General features: G+C 45.7%; 1 protein-coding gene across 11 annotated transcripts in view; it reads right to left on the bottom strand.

The window, feature by feature from the left end:
* Positions 1-16034, bottom strand: part of CTNND2 (catenin delta 2) — a 2090389-nt gene that overhangs the window by 1302887 nt on the left and 771468 nt on the right. For 10 of the 11 annotated variants that reach the window (XM_073678428.1, XM_073678425.1, XM_073678422.1 and 7 more), the window contains one exon: positions 10074-10268. The exons of the other annotated variant lie outside the window; for it this stretch is intronic. In XM_073678428.1, the coding sequence (XP_073534529.1) occupies positions 10074-10268 (195 nt within the window). The remainder of the gene's footprint in view (positions 1-10073; positions 10269-16034) is intronic. 11 annotated transcript variants of the gene reach the window in all.

Raw genomic sequence — 16034 nt, forward strand, 5'->3', positions numbered from 1 at the left:
TTGATGACATGTGCCTGACATGCTGGTGGTGGTCAAGCTGGTAGTTTTGTCACCCCTGCTGATGCTGGCCTGGCAGGTGGTTTCCAGACTCTGGAAGACCTACCGGTTGTACTGGCAACGTCCCTCATGTTGTTGTTACAGGGAACGGTTGCCTGCCTTCTGTCTGCGGCCACCACACTGCTTCTTCCTGCCTGTTGGGGTACTCTGCGTCCCTCCCCCTATGTGCTGCTGGCCTCGCTCTGCGTGTCCTCCTTCCACGTTACTAGATCATCCACCACCTCCTCCTCTTCCACTTCAGCACCACAGTACTCATCCTCACTTCGTGGCAATTGTGTCTCGTCATCGTCCACCTCTTGTGACAAATTGCCAGCGTCGCCTTCCTGTGGCCGTGGCTGTTCAAATATTTGGCCATCGCTACATGGGATCTCCTGTTCCACCACTTCAAGCGGAGCAGGCGAGGGGCCCAAATTTGGAAATGGACCAGTGAACAGCTCTTCAAAGTGTCTGTCTGACGACACTCGACATGGTGGGAGGAAGGAGCATCAGGGTGAGGAGGAGTATGCGGTCGAGACTCACGGCTACTAAGACTTGACCGCGTGGAAGACACACCGGAGGTGGTGGTGCCCAGGTGACTGGAAGTATTATCTGCTATCCAATTAATAACCTGTTCACACTGATCAGTTGGCAATAGTGGTGTTGTTGTGTGCTTCCCTAGTAATTCGGCCAAGAACTGGAAGCGAGAAGATGTTGCTGTTGGTTGTGGCACATTTTCATCTTGGCCACGGCCCCATCCTCTGCACGCACCATCACCAAAATGTCCAGTTCCACGTCCCTTGCCACGCGCCTTGCCCATTGTAAATGAAGTAAAATAGCTTACACTCGCACTATCAATGGAAAAAGGGCAATAAAAAGGAGATTAGAACCATGGAAGAGGAAAACCATAGTTCTAGTTCTCTGGCCTACACCAGAATCTTTTAAACAGATATATTTGTGTCTGAACAGTCAGCGAGACACTCAAACTGTTTTTTTTTTATGTAAAAAAGGCAAAAAGGTGGATTACACCCAGATTTGAACCGTGGAAGAGGAAAACCACAGTTCTAGTTCTCTGGCCTACACCAGAATCTTTTAAACAGATATATTTGTGTCTGAACACTCACAGACACATTTAATTTTTTTTTTGGGGGGGGGGATACCAAAAGGTTAATTAGATGGGTATTTGTACAGTCTGACTGAGGAAAAAAAAGAAAAAAAGAGGATTTAGATGAAAAAAAGTCTAGCAATTTGAGAAGCAGCACACAGGACTGTAATGCAGTGTTTGTTGGTATAACCACTGCGTCTCTATACAGCCTGACTGCCTGATATCTGGGATGGATATTAGTTCTGAGAAGGACTGTTTGTTAGATTTTGCAGGCTTTAGAGACCCTACACTACCTATTTCACAGAATAAATCTCTCCCTAGCTCAGCAGCACTCTCCCTACACTGTCTGATCCGGAGCGACTGTGTCCAAGATGGCGGTGCCCGGTTTTAAATACTCGAGGTGACGCTGTGCGGCCAGCCAATCACTGTAATGCCCACAACCAACATGGCTGCGGCATTACAGTGACTGGCTGGCAATCCCTGCATGTTCATTGGCTCTGTAAAGAGCGCCAAACATGCAGGGCGGAGACCCGAGCTCCCGCCCGAGTAACCCGAAAATGCCCGGTCTTCGCTGTACATCCCGAGTAGTGAGATGCTCGGGCAAGTACCCAGCAGTGTCAAGCATGCTCGCTCAACACTACTGGATACCAGTGATTTCAAAGCATTAGAAACATCTCAGGGTTTCTAAAGATTTAACTGCACGAGGGATGAGATTCTGGGGATAAAGAGCCTTGAACAGAATCACCACATTGTGATAAAACCATCCAACAAGGATGGCAATGTAGTGATTTTGGACCAGAATCAGTACAAAAAAAATGTGTCTAGAAGTGATGAGCGAGCACTAAAATGCTCAGGTACTTGTTGCTCGTGTTGAGCAAATTGGAATACCTGAGTGCTCGGTCCGAGAAACGAGCCCAATTTAAGTCCATGGGAAACTTAAGCATTTTTCCTGCGGCCCCGCCGGCAGTCTGCAGAGGGCCTAAAAATTGTTAAAATCTAAGGGAACAGTGCTCAACTTATGGGAACAGCATGGGGAAAGACCCCTGGAAGCATCTCTGACTCCCAGGTCACTGCTGTCAACAATGTTGTCAGAGTATTACACCACTTTTACGGTCTCACAATAAAACATACAAAAATGAAACCAAAATGGATTTTCCTAGGAAAAATGTTAGGGTACATACTTTCCAGGGTAATGTCTTGTATATAATGCAAAATAAATGCACAAAAACAAAAATGGTCCTTCACACCTTGGGCTACGCTCACATGTAGCATTTTTGATGCATTTTTGCACTTTGGCATTGCTTTCAACAGTGAAAAATACATTTACCGGTAAATGTCCTTTTAACATTTTACAACCTTATCTGGCCATGTGGTGTGTGAGACATCATAAGACACATCCTGTTTCATTTATGAAGGAGGAACTCATGAAGTCACAACCACTGTTTTTATATGGCCATCAGGTGGCCCTTACTATTCTTAAAGGGTCAGCAGTCGACCCTCAATATTGTTAGAGGGCCATCAACCGGCTATGCTTTGTTGCGCCCATTATTAAAGAGTGGGTCTCTTATACTGTTATTGCGTATGCCGTGACTGCAAGGGCTGCCAAAAATTTTGGAAAAACCCCAATAACAATTTAAAGACACAGAGGTGGGCCTCGGTAACAACATGTTCCTAGAAAGGAGCGTTTCTGATATCCAGTTATAGGGTATTCATTGAGTACAACGGCTGCCAAAAATTTGAAAACAACATTTCCATTATTAGGAAGTGGGTCTCACATACTGTGAATGCAACGGCTGCCAAAAATTTGTGGTTGTGAACTTACTGTGCATATATATATTCTGAAGAACTTGAGAGGTATAAATGCATCTGGAGGCACAAGCTTTTAAGGGCTATTACACACTAAGGGCCAGCGGTGGACTGCCCTTGTCAGTTTTCTGGGGGCCATTTAAGGCCTCCAGAAAGGGGCTGGAAGCAAGGGAAGCTGGATGGAAGCCCCACATGACCGGGATGGGCCACAAGGGTGGAATTTTTGAGATAAAGGATCAGGATTGGGTATTAGAGCTGAGGGGCAGGCAGTTGGTGGTGGGAGGGTGAGTATATCAAGAAAAAGTGCGGGAAATTAGTCAGTCCGGCAGGGAAGTTACAGGAGAAAGTTCACCAAAAAAAATAAAAAATTTAATATCCGCTCACCCATTGTTCTGGACACTGACCGGGTGTAATGGAGACCGTGGAATCTCTGTTTAGCAGACTGTGGGATGCGGCTCGATCCAGGCGTGGAGGGTGGCTGGAGGCACAGCTTTAAGGGTTGCTGCATGGCTCATCCGAGGAATCGGCGGGGTCAGGAAGAAGGGCAAGGAGAACGCGGCCCCCCGAGAGGCTTTTGCCAGAGACTCCCACGTGCTGCAGACGCAGGCTGCGGAGCCCCTCATGGGACCCTGAGCCAGGTGAGCCCGGCGGCGGAACCCCCCTGCCGCTGCGCCCGAAGCTGCAGGAATCCACCCAGCCGGCCTGTGGGCGCTTCCGTCAGCGGATCGCTAGCAGGGTCTGGACCGAGGGCCCCACCGGAAGTGCGGCCTGCTCCGGCGGCGCGCCGCAGTAATAGAGCCCAGGCCGCGCCGGAAGCAAGGCCCGCACTAGAGCCGCGTCACCAGTCCGGGGGCGTGGCTTCGCCGGAAGTTCGGCCCGCGTCACTTCCTGTGCACGTGACCGGGCCGGACAGGAAGTCGTGGGGCAGCGATGACGCTGGCCCCTGTAACCAGGGCCAGCAGCGGTTCACGACGGCGGACGGCCGTTATAAAAAAAAAAAAAAGAAGAAGAAAAAGGGCCAGGAGGAGCAGCAGCGCGGCAGGCACACCTGGCGATGTACCAGTCGGGGTGCCTGCCAGTCAAATCGACAGTGGAGGACAGTATGGCGTTTTTCGGGCAGGCAGCGGCAGTTTGGAGACCTGTTGCCTGGCCCCAGTCACCGGAGTCACGGTAGCAGAGCGGCGGGCAGCAGCATGGAGCTGCCTGGCTGCCCCCTCCCACAGATCAGCACGGACTGGGCTGGGGGGCCCAGGTCCAGAGGTCGTGCTGGATCACGGATGGCAGGAAGGATCGGTGCAGAAACGTGCAGCGGATGAGCTGCGGGGGCATCGGCACGTGCTCAGGTCCCCCCTGGTGACGAGGAGGCCAGGGGCGCGGGCCTTGAGCAACAGCGAGAGGGAGGATCGGAATACGGAGAGGATCAGGACGACCCAAGGAATCAGCAGGACTCAGGACGTACGGCTGGCGGGGACACAGCACCTGCGCAGCTCCGTGAGTATGCGTCTATGTTTGTTTTGTCACCCACTGGGTCTGTAGCGGATGGGGGTAGGGGATAGGCAGTTGGCAGGGCCCTGTGGTGTAAATGTTAGGGGGAGGCGTGGTTAGATGTCGTGGGGCTCAGGGATAATTTGGCAAACATGTCACAAATTCTGGCTAGTTTAGGCACTGGTGGAGCCAGTGAGGCAGGGTTATCTCCGATAGGGGCTTGGTTACCCGGTCGACCTGTGGCGTCGCAGGCGGGGAGTGAATCGGCAAGGGCGGCGGTGTGTACTGAGGGGGACTTTAGGGGGTATCGGTTTCTGTACAGACAGAAAAGGATAAAGCAGATGCCGTAAAACTGGATGATAGGGCGAAAGGGGAGGTATACGTGTGCTTTGAGGGGCAGCTGGGCACATTTAAAAAAAAAAAGAGGTTAAAGAAAAAATTGGGCGGGATGAATTTGTAGAAAATTTTTCCCTACTTTCTCTTGAAAAGTTTAATTTGGACAAGGGAGAAAAGGACGACAGCAAAAAAAAAAAAAATAAAAAAAAATAAAAAAAATAAATAAAATAAAATGGAGGAAAAAAAGCGTAGGTGGAGGTTCATTCCTCAGACATTTGTTAATTGGTTGCAAGCTTTTGCATTAATGGCTAGTGTCATTGGGAAAAAAGCTCCGGATAATTCCTCAGGTTTATTTTGCTACCTGGATGCTATAGGGGAGGCTCATCGCACTTAGGGGGGCCAGACATGGTTACGATACGACTAGCAATATCGGCAGAGGAAGGCAGTCCGCCCGGAGATTAGATGGGATCAAAGGACATCGGGTTGTGGCTGAAAGTTGTGACTCCGGTGAGGCATGGGCAGTCCTTTCACGGGAGCAGTGGTAGTGGGAACTAATCGGCAGGACACGGGGGAAGTAGCCAGGGTGCACAAAGCACTAAGAAGGAAGCGGGATCTTGCTGGCAATTTAATGATGGCCAGTGTAAGTACGGGAACTCCTGCAAATTTAAACATGTGTGCTCCCATTGCAACGGTATTTCACACGGAGCATCTAAATGCTTTAAGAAGGGTAATGGAAAAATGCCAATGGGTACCGGTCAAGGGGGTGACTCCGGTGAGGGTTCACGAGATGGCCCCCTTTCGAAGTAGGTATCCAGATCAGTTGAAGGCTAAGGTCATGTCAGATGGTCTTTTTTGGAAGGTTTTAGAATTCCTCCTCCTGATCATGAGGTCCCCTTTTCTCTTAAAAATTTGATGTCGGCTTCCCTTCATCCGGAAGTGGTTAGCTTGAAACTGGCAAAGGAGGTGGAATTGGGCAGGATGGCTGGTCCGTTTCAGGATTTACCTAGCAGCAGGGTGATTGTTTCGCCGTTGGGGGTCGTGCCCAAAAAGAGGCTAATAAGTTTCATTTGATTCAACATTTGTCATACCCTAAGGGTTTTTTTCGGTGAATGATGGCATTGCTCAGGAATTATGTTCGGTGGAGTATTCAGCATTCGATGCGGCGGTGGGATGGGTGTGGAGATATGGGCCAGGATCGTTGCTAGCTAAAACTGATATCGAATCGGCTTTTGGATTGCTGTCAGTACATCCGGATAGCTTCCCATTGTTAGGTTGTTTTTGGAAAGGGGAATACTACGTGGACAGGTGTTTGCATATGGGCTGCGCAATTATGTGTTCCCTGTTTGAAACGTTTAGTACCTTTTTGGAATGGGTGGTGAGGGACCTGGCATCAGTTTAGTCGGTCATTCATTATTTGGATGACATTTTGTTTATAGGCCCTCAGCAATTGCTGTTGTGTAGGACTTTGTTAGGAACCATGGTGTGGGTAGCGGAGCATTTTTGGCATACCTTTGGCAGGAAATTTAAAAAAAAAAAAAAAAAACAGAGGGACCTTGCACCTTGTTAACTTTTTGGGCATCCTAATTGATACGGAGAGGATGGAGTGTCGGTTACCTGATGATAAATTGAGTTTGCTCAAGCAGGAGGTCGATAGAGTCAGGAGGTTGCGTAAGGTGACGCTGAAGGAGCTACAATCCCTGTTAGGTCGTTTGAATTTCGCATGCAGCATTATGCCAATGGGCAGGATATTTTGTCGCGGGTTGGCAAGGGCGACAGCAGGAGTGCGCGCCCTCCATCATTTCATTCGTTTAAATAAGGATCACAAGGAGGATTTGAAGGTTTGGAAAATGTTTTTTGGAAAATTATAACGGCAGGTCGTTAATTCAGCACGAGTTTTTGAGCAGTCGTGATTGTGAGATTTTTTACAGATACTGCAGGAGGTACTGGTGTAAAAATTCCATCGCAGAAGCCTTGTCTCGTTTTCAGTGGGATCGTTTTTCGGGCGCTAGCACCAGAGGCAGAGGACGTGGGACAGGAATGCCCTTCGCATTTGTGGAAGCTGGTTATGGAGGAGTGGGGACGTTTAATACGAGAGTCCATTACGAGGCAGACCTGGTCCTCATACGAGGTATCGTGGCGAGTATGGAAAAGTTGGATAATGCAGTGGGGTTTGGTGGAGAATGTCGGTGATGGGGAGATGGCGGTGTTCTTTCTTGTAGGTAGGGCAGCGGAGATTGGATGGTCTGTTTCAAAAGTGGGGATAAGAGATGTTCCAAAGTCCTTTTTAGTGTAGCAAGCACTTAGGGGCTTTAGGAGAGGAGATAAGGTGCTGGATAAAAGAAGACCGGTGACTTTTAACATCTTGGAACGTTTGGGTTAGTGTTAGACGAAACTTGTTGTTCAGTTGTGAAGCTACATTGTTTAGGTTAACCTTTTCGTTAGCGTTTTTTGGTGCGCTGAGATTGTCTGAATCGGTGGCACCAAGTAGACTGGCAATTTTGGCCTGGGCGAGTGGGTTCCTTATTATGTCATGAAAATGGGGACTTTTCTTAAATAGCAGTATTTAAGAAAGGAGTTCGGGAGTTGGGCTTTCGCCCGGAGGTGTACGGGTCACATTCTTTTAGAATTGGCGCGGCGTCAGAAGCCAATGGCTTGGGCTTAGGCAAGGATGTGACAAAGTGGATAGGGAGGTGGAGTTCTGATCGTTATTTGTCCTTTGTGCGGCATCAGGTACGGGGGGCTGAGGTTTGTTTTTCATCTTGTTAAGTATTGAATACATTGTGGTTGTTTGTTGCAGATGGTGTCCCATTGTTAGCGTGGATTCTGGGACATTCCTTCGTCCACTGGGGGTGTTGCGAGCGGACGGGAGGCCAGACGGTAGGCAGTTGGGTTTTAGGAGAGAGCAAGTTGTGGTTCGGTGGCTCGTCTCCAGAGGCATGGTATGGAGAAGGGTGCTGCCTGAATTTCATAAGGCAGCCCGTTTGGTTCGGACGCCGGATATTTTGGTGGTGCATATGGGGGGGAATGACTTGGGGGCTCGCCCGGTCAGGGAACTGATGAGGGACATTCGATTTAATTTTTAAGGTTATGGACATCCTTTCCTGTGGTGTTGACGGTCTGGTCTGACATTGTGCCAAAAAAAAAAAAGGTGGAGGGAGGCTAGATCTTTGAAGGGGATTAATAGGGCGAGAGTGAGGTTAAATAGAGCCATATCAGCCTTTGTGTCAAGGAACGGGGGAGTAAGCGTTCGACATTTTGAACTCGAGGCGGGAGTTGGAAATTTTTGGGCAAAGGATGGTGTACATTTGAATGACATTGGTACCGATTTGTGGGCATTGGCTATACAGGAGGGGAATGAGAGGGCTTTGGCGGTTTTTGGGGCACTCACGAGCCTGAGGTGGTCAGGGCTGTTCGTTTGCGCGGGGGGTGGGGTTCTTGGAGTTCGCACAGAAGTGTCGGTGGGAATAATTTGGTTAAAATTACAGCCAATTGGTTAATTGAGCGGGGTGATCTGGCATTTGGTTTTTGGGCTCTGGACGGGGTTTTACCCTGGGAGCTTTTGGTGCCCTTGAGCTGGTGATGGACGGCTGAGGGTAATATGGTGGTTCCAGTTCGGTTTAATTTATGTCAGATCTAATTTTTAACTCCAAGAACCCTCCCTTCTTATTTATTTATAACACTGTTAATGTGTTAATGTTGTTTGTTAATAAAATGGCCGCTGTGGCCAAATTTATCCAAAGAAATTACAGGTGCAGTGTTTTTATTTGTGGGAAAAGGTGAGTGCTGGAAAATGGGAGGAACAGGTTAAACGGTGGAACCCGGGTTGGCCGTACACGGTCAAGAAAGGGGCTGGAAGCAAGGGAAGCTGGATGGAAGCCCCACATGACCGGGATGGGCCACAAGGGTGGAATTTTTGAGATAAAGGATCAGGATTGGGTATTAGAGCTGAGGGGCGGGCAGTTGGTGGTGGGAGGGTGAGTATATCAAGAAAAAGTGCGGGAAATTAGTCAGTCCGGCAGGGAAGTTACAGGAGAAAGTTCCCACCCACCCACCCCTTTTTTCTGGTTGCATCTGTTCAAGTATAAGTGGGAAGTGGCGGTGGTATGGTGGAAAACGTTAAGGAGTAAGATGGACATATGTCTATTATAATTGTTAAAAAAAAAAAAAAAAAGGGAATTAAAAAATAAAGAAAAATGAGGTAGGGTGTTTGTCGCAGTGGCTTGGCGGGGGGTGGGGTTCTTGGAGTTGGCACAGAAGTGTCGGTGGGAATAATTTGGTTAAAATTACAGCCAATTGGTTAATTGAGCGGGGTGATCTGGCATTTGGCTTTTGGGCTCTGGACGGGGTTTTACCCTGGGAGCTTTTGGTGCCCTTGAGCTGGTGATGGACGGCTGAGGGTAATATGGTGGTTCCAGTTCGGTTTAATTTATGCCAGATCTAATTTTTAACTCCAAGAACCCTCCCTTCTTATTTATTTATAACACTGTTAATGTGTTAATGTTGTTTGTTAATAAAATGGCCGCTGTGGCCTAATTTATCCAAAGAAATTACAGGTGCAGTGTTTTTATTTGTGGGAAAAGGTGAGTGCTGGAAAATGGGAGGAACAGGTTAAACGGTGGAACCCGGGTTGGCCGTACACGGTCATGTAAGCTCCACCTGACAGTCTGGTACACAAGACGGATGTCTGGTATGAGGATTGTTCCCTTCAAATGAAGATTTGGGTGAGACTGTTTTGAGTTTTATAACCTATGAGATTTCTATGAAGTATACATCTATGAACCACTCACACTTAATACAGCAAATACAAATTGATTTCTGGTATAGATGTGAGCTGAACCATGTTCAGCCTCACATGAATGAAGGTGAACTAACTGTTTGATATACTGTATACACCTTTTTTTCTTTCTAGCCATGTAACTATTGTATTTCCTGAAAAAGTTTACATTTAGGTGTTTTGTAACTGCATACACCTTACTGTATGTTGCATGGGAGTTGAATGTATCTGGTCTCACATGTTCTAGGTCAAACTAATCATAGGTCCACCATATTTGTTAAACTGAACAGATGTTTCACTAGAAGCTGAGTTGTCAGTTTTCAGTTTTAATATTGTGTGTCTTATTACCTCAAGATGATATTTTATTCATAGTCTATTTTTTACTATTAATTATTAAATGTTATATTTTAACATAGTGAGCCTCACAATCAACAATTTTTTTTGAATACTTTAAAGCTTTTGTATAAAATAAATGAACCAAACAATAAGAAAAACCTGGATACATACTGCATTTTTGTCAATTATTATTGTTACCTGTGTTGGTACGATATGAGGTTGTATGTGCTGGTAGTACTGGATCTCCCTGACTTTGGCTTAGGCTTCTCATTGGTGCCTTCTGAAAAACTCTGTCTTCATAAATAGGCTCAATGTGATGTTCTGGTGATTGTAAGGGCCTCAGTTCAGGCATTATGTTACTGTGATGGCTAGTGAACGAAGCTCGAGATCCGGCTGGGATAAAAGTAAAACATAGTTTTGTTTAATTTAATGAACTAGACTACAATTTAATGAACTAGACTAGAATATAAAAACAGAAAATACATTAATAACTGACTTTATATTGTCTGCATAGTAAAAATTGGTTTAATGCAAAACAAAGCATACCATTAAAGCAAACATTTTATCTGAATATGCCATCCTTTTAGCCAAAACAGCATAATTTTTTTTTGCGCTGATTGAAAACTGGAGCGATAAAAGAATAAAGAGGTCTACGTCATTGATAAGGGCTCATGCACATCACCGATTTTCTCATAAGAGTGCTATCAGTGTTTCTCAAGGATAGCATTGGTACCTATGATATGGTGAGGTTGTTTGTTGATCCAGGTATGGTATGTCTCTGTCTCCGCTGCTGTCACGACTATGTCAGAAGTGACATACAGTCGCCCGATAGTTGGTTGCAGGAGATCTCTACGTTTGGCATTACAGACATCTTCTTAGATGAGAGGCTGTCTCTAGGACCTAGCGGTTACCTCCCTCTAGTTAATTAGCTCTCTGGCCTGGGTGTACAAATACCTGGTGTGTCTGAGAGGGAGGTGCCGGCTATATTCATTTCTACTTGTGAAGGCTTAGCAAGAGCAGTACTTCGTCCTCTTTGGAGCTTGAGGCCGAGTTAGCATTTGGCTGGAGTCATCTAAAGCTAAGCACTCCCCCTGTTTGTCTACCCTTGTTGTCTATAGAGTTTAGTGGAGATCGACTAGTGCTCATCTCCTCCCATCCCTAGCCTTAGCCATATGGCAGGGAAAGACAAGGCGAGGCACGCGTGCGGCGATTGCTGAAGAGGAAATATAGGGACGGTAGTTGAGACAGGGTGACACTAGACCAGACTAGGAGGTCTCAACTCCACCCTTTCCCTAGAGTCGGGCTCCCTTTCCCTCTTACCCCTGTGTTGCACTTAGTCTTTCCCACACCTGGCGTGACAGCTGCTGATGGAAATCCTAGGACATCGGAAGATTTCTTAAAAGAATACATTCATTTGTACAGGTATTTACAGTCAACGCATTTTGTAGTTGCTGAGGACCTCTTCCTCAGGACCAATCCAATGCATGTCATGTCAAATTAGAGCACTTTTATAAGCGGTCTTTTTTAAAAACATAATTATAATAATAAAAGTGATCATGAACAATTAAAAGTGAAGAAAATAAAAGTGTTTGAGTAGTGAAATAAAAATACATTTGTCAATATGTTTAGGTACTTCTCTGAAGCAAGGGTTAAAACTATTTGTATAGGTGATCTGGTGGAATATTGCTGCAAACAGGTTTTATGAGAACATCAAAAATGGAAGCATTGTGTGCTGTGTGCATATGTGAAAACCATTGCTGGGTGAAGAACAAGAGGTGATGAGCCGCAAACGCAGCTGCTGGCACTGCTGTGGGACAAACATCTTGAGGTATTCCAAAGACAGGCTGCTAGCATCAAAGGTAGATGTCTTGACAATTGTGTGGAGGGAGGTGTAAAAAGGAGGAGGTGGGGATGAGGATTTCTGTTAGAGTGGGAAGGAAAGGAATGAGATAGCACACAGGACTTTGGGCGAATGTCTCAGAAGGCTGGACTGAGAGAGATGAAGAGAAGCATTCCAGGAGTGAGAGACAAAACTATAAGTTGGGTGAATCGGAAGGATTCTGATGGGTGTAAATTTAAGGATAACATCTATGTGTATAATTTACTTTATAAATCAATAACAAGATAAGGAGATGATAAATGGCATGGAGTGTGCCACGGATGGAGAATGAGGAACTAAAAATGTTTTGATAAAAAGGAAACAAGAGTACATGAAAAATATGTAGAAAACTAGTGTACATAAAAATTATTATTATTGTCAATATTAAAGACATATATAAAAAGACATAGGTAATTTCATTTAGTCCATTAGGAGTGAGGGAATTAAGTTTATAAATTAAAAAAAATCTCATTCCGAATGAGTTGAATTACTGTTATTGTGAACAGTTAAGCAAGTTGAAGATGAAGATGATCTCTAAAAGGCCTAAAGTTAAAGATGACACATTTCCTTTGTATTTTAGGAAGCAAAAAAAAAATATTGTAATGTTTTACATTTAAAAAATTACAAAACAGAAAGTTTCTAGCTGCATGGAATATTTCGCTCCAACACCCTAAAGATGCAATAGATTTTTGACAAACACATTCTAGAGCATCTCATAGGTTCCGGAGACCTACTCAGACTATGCTGCTACCATATCCTAGTTCTGTGTCTACTTTGCAACAGGTTGAGATGTGTACCTTTCTGAATACTGGTGTAAGGCTAAGTGCCCATGAAGCAGAAATGCTCGGGATTTTTTCTGCATCTCCCTGGCAGGAAAAATGCATTTGGATTTTACATGCATTTTTCCTGCCAGGTAGAGGCGTTTGTCAAGCGTTCATCACATGCATTTCTGCATGCGGGTTATCAAGCGCTTTTCCAAGCGATTTTAGCATCACTTGGAAAGTGCTTGACAACTTGGTCACACTATATAAATCCATGCAACCGGCATGGATTTATAAAGTGTGACCAAGTTAATAGTTAAAAAAAAACAATAAAAATGGTAAAATAACAAAACATTATACTTACCTTCCGATGGCCCACGGTCTCCTCAGCGATGCGTCCTGGCTCCACGGAAGCCAGGAAGTCATGGAAGGTCCTTTTACACCATCGCGAACCGCCGGGGAGCCAGGACGCATCGCTGAGGAGACCGGGGGCCATCGGAAGGCAAGTATAATGCTTTTTTTATCTCCAGACCTGCGTACCATCCGCACATTGAATCGCTTAATATCCGCATGTGCGCATGTAGTTATGCGGATATTATGCAATTCAATAGCGGCGATTTTGCTGCATTTCCGCAAAATGAATGGACATGCTGCGGATTTTTTCGCAATGATAATCCGCAGCGGAAATTTCCGCAGCATATGCACAGCACATGCGGATTATCATTGGGGACCATGGGGCACGTATTACCAAGCGTTTTTTAAGTGTTTTCTCGGCGGAAATTCAGTGGCAAAAACGCTTGAAAAACGCATAGTGAGCCAGATAGTTTTTTTTTTTTTTTAGATAATCTTAGAAAACATAATTTTTTTAAGTACAGCTGCACTTGCTCTTATTTTTCACACTGCTTCCCTGATTATTCGGTTTTGTTTTGTTTTTAAAATCCACCATGATTACAGAAATATGAACCTTTTTATTTAGTGCTAATTTTTTGGTCTTTACAAGTGGTAGTTGCTCACAGGATTCTCTTGGAGCCTGTATTTAGGCTGCTCAGCATGATTACCCTGTGAGCACTGCATTTTTGTTAAAGACCATATAAAGTAGCACTAAATCAAAAGGCCCATATCTCTAGAACCAAATGACGGATTTTGAAAAAAAAAAACTCAGGGGAGCAGTGGGAATATACCAAGAACTAAACGTGGCAATTTTTATCTCCTAAAGTCCTCTTTAACTGCATCACTTGAACTGCACAATATTTACTAGATACTGAAAAACTCAACCTCAATGCTAACTAATAATAATAATAATTTTTATTTATACAGCGCCAACATATTCCGCAGCACTTTACAATTAAGCGGGGACATGTACAGACAATAAATTCAATACAAGGTAAGACAGTTTAAACCGTTACATCAGGAGTGAGGTCCCTGCTCGCAAGCTTACAATCTACAAGGAAATGGGGGGACACAATAGGTGAAAAGTGCTTGTTATTTCAGGTCTGGCAATTATAATAAATAGGGATTTTCATATAAAGCTGCATGATCCAGTCATCAGCCAGTATGTTTAAGTGCAATACTCAAATATCGAGTGCAGTTATCGTGTGCATGGAGGGTGTGGAGACAGATGAATAGTAGGGTGCAGATTCTGAATAATATTTAGAAGGAGGGAACAGGGGAAAGTTAATTTACTGAGTAGCTAAGGTCGTAGGCTTGTTTTAAGAGATGGGTTTTTAAAGCGCGCTTGAAGACGTGGGGTCTAGGCTTCAGTCGGATCGCCTGGGGTAGTGCATTCCAGAGAACTGGCGCAGCACAAGAGAAGTCTTGGAGACGGAGGTGCGAGGTTTGGATTATGGGGGATGTTAGTCTTAGGTCATTTGTAGAACGGAGGACACGTGTAGGGCGATAGACAGAGATGAGAGAAGAGATATAAGGTGGTGCAGAACTGTGGAGTGCTTTGTGGGTGAGAGCGATGAGTTTATATTGGACCCTGTAGCGGATGGGCGACCAGTGTAATGACTGTCACAAAATGGAGGCATCGGTGAAGCGGCTGGACAGAAATATGACCCTGGCTGCCGCATTCAGGACAGATTAAAGAGGAGAAAGTTTGGTAAGAGGGAGACCGATCAGAAGAGAGTTGCAGTAGTCCAGACGAGAGTGAATAATAGCGACAGTTAGAGTTTTAGCAGTTTCAAAGGTGAGAAAAGGTCGGATTCTGGAGATGTTTTTAAGATGCAGGTGACAAGAGTGAGTGAGTGATCGGATATGGGGAGTAAAGGAAAGGTTAGTGTTGAATATGACCCCAAGGCAGCGGGTGTGCTGCTTGGGAGTTATGGTTGAACCCTCCAAGGTAATTTTGATGTTAGGTAGAGTTGGGTTAGTAGCATATTAACAGTCTTCCTTCAACCTTAAAAACGAAGTCCATCTAGTTCAACCCATAGCCTAACATGTTGATCCAGAATAAGGCAAAAAAAAAACATGTGGCAAAGACTAAGCTCCACATTGGGAAAAAAAATTCCTTCCTGACTCCAAACGACAATCAGACTAGTTCCCTGGATCAACGCCCTATCTAGGAATCTAGTATATATAACCTGTAATATTATACTTTTCAAGAAAGGCATCCATGCCCTTCTTAAATTTTAGCAGTGAATCACTCATTACAACATCATGCGGCAGAGAGCTCCATAGTCTCACTGCTCTTACAGTAAAGAATCCGCGTCTGTGATTGTGATTAAACCTTCTTTCCTCCAGACGTAGAAGATGCCTCCTTGTTCCAGTCTCAAGCCTCAAGTCCCCGTCTCACATAGTGAGATCGCTAGCGAGATCACTGCTGTGTCACGGTTTTGGTGACGCAACAGCGACCTCACCAGCGATGTCACTATGTGTGACATTTTGCAGCGATCAGGCCCCTGCTGTGAGGTCGCTGATCGCTGCAAAGTGTCCTGGACCATTTTTTGGTCGTTGCCCTCCCGCTGGTCAGCACATATCGCTGTGTGTGACCAGCGGGAGCAGCGATCAGGCTGGTAACTGTGGTAAACATCGGGTTACTAGGGGCACACGCGCACCTAGTAACCCGTTGTTTATCATGGTTACCACTCTGCTACAGTGAGAGGGAGGTTACCGCTCACTTTAGCAGGCTTGTAACCATGATAAACAATGGGTTACTAGGTGCGCATGTGCCCCTAGTAACCCGATGTTTATCATGGTTATGAGCCTGCTAAAGTTAGCGGTAACCTCCCACTCACTATAGCAGAGTGGTAACCATGATAAACAACGGGTTACTAGGTGCGCGTGTGCCCCTAGTAACCCGATGTTTACCATGGTTACCAGCCTGCTCCTGCTTCAGCAGCAGGCTGGTAACCAGGAAGGACATCATGGAAAGATTCTTTCCACGATGTCGCTGCTCCCCTGATCGTTGGTGAGCCTGCCTGTTTGACAGCTCACCAGCGACCACATAGCGACGCAGCAACGATCCCTGACAGGTCGTATCGTTGTCGGGATCGTTGCAGCGTCGCTAAGTGTGACGGG

Source organism: Phyllobates terribilis, unplaced genomic scaffold, assembly GCF_046119375.1.
Source record: "Phyllobates terribilis strain yellow unplaced genomic scaffold, ASM4611937v1 Scaffold_4__5_contigs__length_816908805, whole genome shotgun sequence".
Lineage (NCBI taxonomy): Eukaryota > Metazoa > Chordata > Amphibia > Anura > Dendrobatidae > Phyllobates > Phyllobates terribilis.